General features: G+C 48.5%; 1 protein-coding gene across 1 annotated transcript in view; it reads right to left on the reverse strand.

The window, feature by feature from the left end:
* Window positions 1-8,212, reverse strand: part of LOC144823116 (melanoregulin-like) — a 280,535-nt gene extending 272,323 nt beyond the window's left edge. Inside the window, exon 1 of the mRNA XM_078681308.1 lies at window positions 8,017-8,212. Coding sequence (XP_078537434.1) covers window positions 8,017-8,119 — 103 coding nt within the window. The 5' untranslated portion in view covers window positions 8,120-8,212. The remainder of the gene's footprint in view (window positions 1-8,016) is intronic.
* Window positions 8,213-9,470: the final 1,258 nt, after the last annotated feature.

The following is a 9,470-nucleotide window of genomic DNA, read 5'->3' on the forward strand; positions in this document are numbered from 1 at the left end:
GGTCTGCGGGGCTGGCGGTGTGCATCCACCGGCAGTAGGAACCGAAAGACTTGCAGGGAAAACGCACAGCGGCCAAGGGTTTTAGAAAGAGCTGTAGGAAAAGCAAAGATAGCGCCGAGTGGGACTGCACGAGGAGCTGTGGGTGTGTTAGCCCCCATAGGGGGGCTGTAAGGGGCACCCGTCGCTGGCAGGAGCCGCAGGCAGCGACGGGAAGCGGCTGACTTCAGGAGGTGCCTCGGAGGGGTCTCCACATCGGCAGGAACTTCCAGCACTCTGCAGGAGTCAGAGCGGGAGTTCAGGACGGCCCCCCTGGCGCCGCGGGAGGGCGAGGAGAAGCGGCAAGGATAGCCCCCCATGGACCCCAGCACCGGAGCCTCCAGCTGCAGATGGTGGACCATGAACCCCCCCCAAGGGGATCGTTTTTAAACCGCCCGTGGGGGCCGCCGGGGGGGAGCCGGCCGATCCTGGAGTGCGGGACAAGAGGAACAAAGTGTGGGAGGTGAGTGACCTGGGAACATCACCTGGAGCTGAATAAACTCGACTTTATTCCACATAATTTTTTCTGGATTTATTTATGTATTTCCTTACTACAGGCTGATCATTGGGCGAGCGACCGTTCTGGTCAGCGAATCTTCGATCCTAATGTTACACTCCTCCATAGTCTCACAGGACCTTTGCGGTTGCCCGCAACACTAACTGTTCTGTGTTGCTCTTGGTTACATTAAAAGCTTGTTCCCTAGCGCCACCACTCTTTTGAGCTGCCAAGGCGGACGTGGTCCTTTCATAGGCTCATGGCGCATGGGGTGCTCCTATCTGCCAATTGCACGTTTCCTGTTTTTACTACAGGCAGTGCCACTGCAGACGAAGGGGTGGCAAGTACTTCATCACCATGATGCCTGCACGAAACTAGAAGGCAGGCCTATCTGTGTATGGTTGGCTGCAGTATGCTGTTTTATAATCACTCTGCCGTTTGCTGCAGAGCTAAGTGCATTGGTCCCAGCACCACTATTTCAACTCGCACAACTTTACCACGTCTAGGCGTGTATTGATGTTGGGCTATTAGTCTTAAGTCCCATCAACAATTGCGTCTGCTTCGGTGGGAGGTCTAAAAAAAACGGCTTTGCAGGTCTGAAAACTGCTTTGAAGTTGCCGACTACCAGATTGGAGCAGTGACCTTCAGCTGCGGTGAAAACGGGCCCACTGTTGGTGGCATGTCCACATGCCTGCTCCTACCCACCTAGGCACTTTCTGTACTCCAGTGTAAACCAGGTTAAATGTGTTTTGAGGTTGGTTGAATTAGCGTGTGCATAGTATGAATGGAGGCTTGAACGTGTAGCTGTGCTGGTGAATTCTATTCATTAACATGGATGCTGCCGTGGGCACAGTTGGCTTTCCAGAGAACTAGGAGAGTTGGTGAGCGTTCCTGAAAGACGGCTGGGTTGTCTCTTGTGAGGAGCCTTTCGTATGTCTCGTGAGAATCGCTCACTGGGAGACCTGATTAAAGTACCACGAAGGGGCGGTACACTGCATTGAATACCCCACGTTTCCCATTTTCAGAAGTGACGTATATTTAGGGCTTGGGATAGACTACTAATGTGGTGTGTATTTGCAAAACCCTTCCACAGAGACATTTGTTGTAATACGACACCGCCTACAACTCTCTTAATTCTTTCTTGATCGGACTACCAGAAACTACTTATTTCAGCTGCAAGAGCGCTAATTAGAACCTTGCCCTCACGAACCCCGGAGGGTCCCAGGTCTGGCCGTAAACCGGTTTTTGTTCAAAAGCTGTCTTCACAAGCCTTTAACATATGTACACGGTCTGCATTCCATCGCCAGATCTGAAAAGTTGACAGCGTCAGGGGTTAGCTAACACCACCGTCCGTCCGTCTACTGATGGATATGTAAAACTACAATTTCCTTTTTCTATACGCTGTAAATCATATGTTACTGTTAACCAGCTTAATAGTAATCGACTCAGGAGAATGGCAGGCTGAGTCAGCCTCGCCAGGATTCGAACTCACGACTTGCAGATGCACCACATGCTTCAGAGCGGGCATTCCCCTCACTGAACATCCCAGAGAGGTTTCGGACCAGTAATCCGTTTGCAACCAACACTCCCACACCCACTGGTCTTAGTCAAACGTTGTGTAGAATGTCAGCCATGCTTTCATGTGTAGGTCGGACAGAGGCGGTGCACTGAACCCACTCGGGTTTCCCGTTCAGTGTCTTGCCCACCTATCATGAGCAGAAGTTGTTGGTACTCTGGTCAGTGCAGTGTTTCTCCTGCGCCCCCCTTCCCAGCTCAGGGTGACGGGGTTAACGAGCTTCGAGTCGGGCTGAATACAAGGACTGAACAGGATGTTGTGCAGCCTGTTGTTCAGGACGATTCCTCGGATTCCGCCTTTTGTTTGATTCAGCTGGGCTGAGATTTTCCAGAAGTGTCTCCGACCTTAAGATATCTCTGGGTTGCTGACCCTCCCAATCAAAACATCATTAGCGCTCTGTCGATGCTTAGAGTTCAGTCAGCTGGATTTATTTGCAGTTTGTTTTTTATTTATTGAATAACATGTTATTCTGTATTTCTTATGCGGCCTTTGATTATGAACAGAGTTCTGTTTCTAAATGCCTCTCCCACTCTGACTTTGTCGAAATTCCACTGTCTCTGCAATTCGGTAGCCCCCTTAAGAATCCCGGGGCTGATCCCATCTCTCAGCACAGCAAGAAAACACCACCTCTTTCCCCACTCTGAACCCTCTGTGTGTGTGTGGGGGGGGCTGTGTGTGTGTGTGGGGGGGGGCTCTGTGTGTGTGGGGGGGGAGGGGCTGTGTGTGTGGGGGGCTCTGTGTGTGTGTGGGGGGGGCTCTGTGTGTGTGGGGGGGGGCTCTGTGTGTGTGGGGGGGGCTCTGTGTGTGTGGGGGGGGCTCTGTGTGTGTGTGGCTGTGTGGCTCTGTGTGTGTGTGTGGCTGTGTGGATAGCTTTTTTTGTAGGTGGCTCTATGTGTGGGTGGGTCTGTCTGTGAAAGGGTGGCTCTATGTGAATGACTGTGTGGGTGGCTCTGTATGTGTGTGTGGGTGGCTTTGTGTGGGCGTAAATGCAATAGGTCATGCATTTGCGAGCGATTAAGCTATTGGCATTGTAAATGACAATGCCATTTATTTATGATTTAAGAAAAAAGTCATGAGCAATGCCAATAGCTACACCTTTAATAATGCCGAGACCATTGCATTGTAAATGCTTGGTTTTTAGGGGGCATAGGATGGCTCGTTCTCCACATGTCGGGAACCTTCACCGTTTGAAACGCACTGTTGTAGAGTGGGGTCCACATCTTTGCCCATTTGTCTGGGGCACATTTAAACAGGGACACTGGTAAGCTATTGGGACAAGGGGCCCCATCCTTCCTCTTGAGCTGGAAGATTCCTTTGACGTTGTGTATTCAAATCCTGCATGCCCCGATTCGCCTGGTAAAAAGGTTTGCCTACCATATCCCTCCACTGGCTGGTGACCGCTGGGGGTATCAAATTGTAGGTGTATAAGATTTTAACATGGTGGACCTAGGGGCTGCCGAGACACCATGCTCCCAGAAGCACACATGGTTGTGGTCTTCCATCAGATGAGCCATTCCTTTTGATCCCTTGCCCCCTTGTGTTCCCAAATTATTTTCTTGAGAGTTTGTATTTTACCTCTACCGCAGTGTTTATTGTGGGTTTGTTTATGTAACAGCTGTGCTTTACAAAAGGGATGTTCTTGCGATGATGGCTTTGTCATAAATGCAGTCCTGGCCACCCGGTCTGACTGAATTTTGTCGGGTAAGGTCTGGTTACATCTCCCTTCAAGATGAATCTGAGGGCAGCTACGATCTTCTACCACCACGTGAGATTCAAGTCCTGCTGCATCGTGTTTGTTACAGGCACTCCATTGCTTAGCCAAGCGATTACAGCTTTAAAGTACTACGGCCTCCATTTTATTCTTTTGACTAAGTTTACTCTCTCTTCGCCTTTTGATGTACCCACAGTTGTGCTCTCCATGGAGGGTTTTACCTGCAGATTGACGGTGTATTTTAAAGCGTTTTGATCACTTTCCAACCTTTCTGCAATTTCGAAGTGTGCCAACTGCCTAGCCAGGTGTTCGGCGAGGAAGACAGTCAATGGTTGAATGACCTTTGCAGGTTGGGTGGGGGAGTGGATGAGGGGTGGGGGAAAATCAATGTTTCTTTTCTTTAGCAATTGCATAAGTTCCTATATTATTTGCCTCCCTCTATCACGAGAGATGGTATCCCGTGACCCTCCTAGACGGCCGATATTAAAATCACCCAATATTATTCTTTCATGGGCATGGTTATCTCGGATGAGAAATTTTAAGCTGTCCAACGGTTTCTGGATGTCGTCAGCTTGAATATTATACTTACAGCGTTTATGTAACAGTTGACCAGTCTCTGATCCAGTGTTTTACAGTTGAGTTTCAACCCTCTAAGGAGGACATCTTAGGTAACATTACTATTGATATGGAGTTTGGCGGAATCTAGGTCAGCTGCGTGCTTGATGAGGGTTGGTTGGCCCCCAGACAGGCACCCGAACATACTTGATCATAAAGCGGGAGTGGAAATTTCATAAAGCCTGGCCAGAGTGAGGGGACAAACTCCCAGGTATCCTGAAGACCGAGGATATCATTTGTTTCCAAGTAGCCAAGGCTTCCCTACTTCACCTAATGCTCCTGAGGCCTGCCACATTCCATAAAAGTATTTATAGGGACATAATTGGTTTCAAGGTCATGTGAGTAGGACCTCTCACGAGGCTAGAGCCTCTGCCAGTTTCACTGATGCAGTGGGCGCCAGCTCCCCCCACATGCTGCAAGTTTCTTTCTGCATGTCTGAGTGCACCTCCCTCTGGTTGAGCATGCAGACAATAGTTATTGCTCATGAACCCACTTTATCCGAAGTCCAGCCCCGAATTCCTCCAGTTGTTTCCTTCAACACATTTGTTGGATAGATATATAGAAAGATAGAAGGATAGATGGACCCTATTCTGCAAAGGTTGCTTTTTCTGCTCACACTGCATATCTATGGGCCTCTCTCATCCATTTCGACTTAGTTACTTCCCCAGCTGAGTTTAAAAGAGGGAGATCAAATCTTACCCACTTTAGGTCCTCTGAGGTGATGTCCCTTAATGCAGGCACATGACTAAACAACAGTAATAGGTTTCCTCTATTCAGGATGTCCATTGGAATGTGTCAGGCGATGAATAATAATTTGGAGCAAATCCAACCGTCCTCCTCATTCGCGGGCTGAAGAGCGGGGTGCAGGGCCTATGAATTGGCCTCAGAGGGACCTCTGCTGGTCAGACCAGAGTGTGATGAGTCATCGGTTTAAATCAAGTTGTTGCACTCGAGCTGCTGTGAAGGCCCATTAGCCAACTCCCGGCTGTTAGTACTCAGCGGGCAATGGTTCTTCTGTGGACAGTGCAGCTCTCTCGCTGCCTGGCTCTGGGTGCTCTGTGAGCTCCTGCCAAACAAGGAGGGCAGCGGGGGTGGGCGGGTATGTGTTGCAGGTTCCTTCTGGTGGCCATCTGACATCACTTCAGGGGAACTTAAATCAGCTTTTGTACCTTGGGTCTAGTGTTCTATACGAGATCCTGGGAGCCCCACTGGAGATATTTTTTACTGCCAGTTATAGCGGGTAAGGGCACATATCCAGCTGTGAGTCCATCATAGAAGCAGAGAGCAGTGCATCGTTCGAAGCTGAGAACTGAGCTTTTGGCTTCATTTGAGGTACGAAGATCAGAAAGAGTTTGACTGGATTGGTGCCCTCCTGCACCTCTGAAGTTTTGAAAGGTTTATGCATTGTTGAAGTTCTTTTTAATAGGCGTTGCTTTTTGGGTTGCTCTTTAGCCTTTTTTGCCCTTCCCGATAGGCTAGTTGTTGATGTTTGGAAAGGCATTTGATGGAATATTGCCTGCATCCGCATTTGGTCCCTCGATTTTCTGATGGTTCCTCAGGAGGAAAATGGGACTTTCTTCGCATGGGGGCACCCTGTCTTTCCCTTGATGTTGAAATTGACGGGCTGCAGATTTCTTGCTTGAACTGGTGCAGGACTTGCGTGGTACAGCTAGGGGAGGGCAGAATGTGATGGAGCTGTGCCTGGAATGATTGAGCTGTGGACCTCCAATGGGGGGGGGGGAGATTGGGGTCATTAAATGTTGGCCTTGTTGATTGGCTTGGCTGCACCGCCTCACCTCCTGGGGAATTGTCCTGCAACTGAGGGGAGAGTGCTGCAAAGGACTGGGGTGGAGGGCGGGGAGCTCACCCAGGCCCAAGCTGCACCAACAATATGCGGGCCGCTTCTGTGGACATGGGGCTCTACTCCTTCTTATGGAGAGCTGGTCCACAAAACCCCGTCAACCATCTCTTTCCCTTGAGGTTTCGTGAAGAGACGAGTTCTAGTCTTTAAGGGGCTACTTGCCCGATAACACTTAGCAATCTCTCCCCAATATTGCGTTTGCTCAGTCCATGTCCTCCCTGTTCGTTCTGTGATGGGCAGCCTCGTGGGCATATTGTTGCGGGCAGAGGAGGGCTGCGGAGCCTCACTGAGGTAAGTCACAATCTTGGCATCCTAGACCCTGGGAGGAAACAGACTTTCTGTACGAGTTTGGATAACTCTTGTAGGTCCTGCATGCCTGCTTCAAGAGCTCCAGGTCTGTACACCAGACTCCAGCAATTGCTGCTCAGCTGACTTCTGCAAGGGTGGTGTCTCTGCTGCAATTGCTTTGGCAAGCCGTAATCCAGTCAAACAGGTCTACTTATGCAAAGGAGCGGATAATATGCTGATAAAATGCGGTGATCTTCAGGGGAGAGCCCCAGGCCAGGGCTGGTGTGGGATGACACAATAGAGTTATTTGTGAAAGACTCCTTGTACGGCGTACAAGCGCACCATGGCATGCTGGCCTGCACCAGATAGACTGAAGCAGTAAACCACACCTCAGGTTTGCCCCTTTGTGGTTGGAGTCGTCCTAATTTCCTCCATATTACAGTCTTTGTTCAAGGGCGCTGGCCGAGCGCTGTCTACAGGTGTGCTACCTTTACATGAAAGTCGGATCCTTCAGAAAGCGATATTTTTAAAAGATAAATTGTTCATATTTTTTTTTTTTTTAATTAAAATATTTATAGAGCGCACGACTACCAGGCGGTTTCTTGGCGCTAGGGATGCAACCATAGGACAGTGAGAGGGACGGACTGCTAGTGTGGGAAGGCTTGGGCGAAGAGGAATGTTTATAGCATAGCATTCAGTTGTTCTTAATACGTCTTCAGAGTTGTTGGTATTTTCATTCACAAATAGTTAACTTATTCAAATAAATTTGCCAATCGCCACGTTTCAGAGTAAGTTACGGTTCCCCGTTCCAGTACAGGTTTTTCCATGCACTCTGTAATGTGTATTGCTGTGGATACCATTATAAAATGAAAACTACAAGTCCCACAGTGCCAAACATAAACCTGAACTTGTGCGCTTCTCGCGCGTAGATCTGGGCAAACTAAAATCACCGAGTCCCACTCCGAAAAAAAAAATGGATTACATTTTTCTGCAACTAGGCAACGTTATGAAGAAAATGCATTAACATTAATACACTAAACATCCATGGCCTCGGGAACAAAAATGCATATTTAGAATAGTTCTGTTTTTTCTAGTACTTATACAAGTAAAGCCGCGCCAAGGAAAACCACAATGCAATTTGAAACAAGGTAAAACGCCAGGAGCGGCCGAACAATTCACACCCGACTTGAAATAATCAGGCCCCGCTAACAAAAGGCGAGCGAAATCTAGACAGTTCCCAACACGCTTCTGACTTCGAAAGGAAGGTGGCGGGGCGGGTGTGGGATAAGAAGTCACGCATTTGACTGGCTCTGTAACAACACTGGTTTGTCAAAGGCCCCATCGCCTGCCAGCTACTCCTTTAATAAGAGGGGGGGGGGGGGCATGGGTCAACGCTGCTCACAGGCCGCGCAGTAGGAAGCAAGGAAACTCACCGGGGCCGAAGCTGGCCTTGATCTTGGAGATGACATAGCTCAGAAGGTTCAGGGGTTCTTCGACAGTCATAGCCGGCTGGAAACTTAGGAACAATTTTAACATGCAACCTGAGTCATCATTACCAGCGTGAACTAGCCCGAAGCAGACCTGTTCTCTACCCTGACAAACTGAATCACGTGCTTCTGGGCTGCAGCTGATAGCAGAGCGGCGTCAACCTCTTAAAGGGCTCATGAGACCCGTTTGGGGTCCGGCCCATTGCCTGGTTTCTTTGAGCGGGAAGCAAGCTTCACTCCTAGCCTCTGGAAGAGAGCCCAGCTCGTGGAGGACAGGGGGGCTCACTTCAGCCTCGGGCTGTGACCAGTCATTAATTTATGACCATGGTTTGATTGGGATCAAAAATGGTCCAGGGCACCCCCAAAAAAGTGGCCCACATTTGTGGATCGTGCCTTTTTGCAAAACACTGCTTCAGTGTTTTAAGTGATATGAAAAGGGTTGTTCTCTAAAAGAGGCATATTTTCTTAACTGCCTTGAGATAACAAAAATTGCAAATGCTACCTTGATTCTGTGCACGGATCAATTCACACTGCTGAACCACACCTGAATATGTTTGGGTCTACATTTGCTCCGGTCCCCTGCCCCTGCTCAATCTGCCTACAAATGTGCCTGTAGCCAGCTCAAGTCAGCTCTTTATATCAATGGGCGGCCCAGTGGGGGACTGGCAATGACACCTCTGGCCCCTTGGTGAAAGGGAGGGTAACCGAGACCCATCTGCCTCCAGATACTTTTTATTTTATTTTATTTTTATTAAATGCGATTTTATATATCGCGAACATTACCCGAAGTGGTCCGACCGCTTTACATAAGAACCAGTTGCGATACATAAGGATTTAGGTTACATAAAAGATACAAACAGAAACAAAATGCACATTTACAAGTTGTAAAGTCACACAAGGAAGAGATATAAACAGAATTTTTTTTGCAAATGTACAAGTTTTAGAGTCACACAAGGAAGAGATACAAACAGATTTTTTTTGTGCAAATGTACAAGTTGTAAAGTCACTCAAGGAGAGATACAAATGGATAAACTCTAAGAGTCACATAGGAATGGCAAAGGGTACAAAGGTCTACTACATATACTAGTGGTTAGAGTTATCTCTATATACATATATATATAAATAGTAGATTTTCTCAGGTCAAGACATAAAAAACCAGGAGAGCAGAGTTCCATTAAGTGGGGTCAGAGGGGGCACGCAGTCACAGCACCAAGGGAGGGTGGGAGGGATACAAGGGAATGGAGAAAAGGCAAATCAGAAAAAGAAAGAAACGTTTGAGGATCGTCAAGGGGGAAACGAGGGAAAAGGGTAAAGGACGAGGGAATGGACAAGATGGCGGGTCAGGGTCCAGAGAAAAGCGGCCGAGAACAGCAGCAAAATGGCGGGCAGGACAAAAAAAA

The sequence above is a fragment of the Lissotriton helveticus genome, chromosome 3_1, assembly GCF_964261635.1.
Source record: "Lissotriton helveticus chromosome 3_1, aLisHel1.1, whole genome shotgun sequence".
Classification (NCBI taxonomy): domain Eukaryota; kingdom Metazoa; phylum Chordata; class Amphibia; order Caudata; family Salamandridae; genus Lissotriton; species Lissotriton helveticus.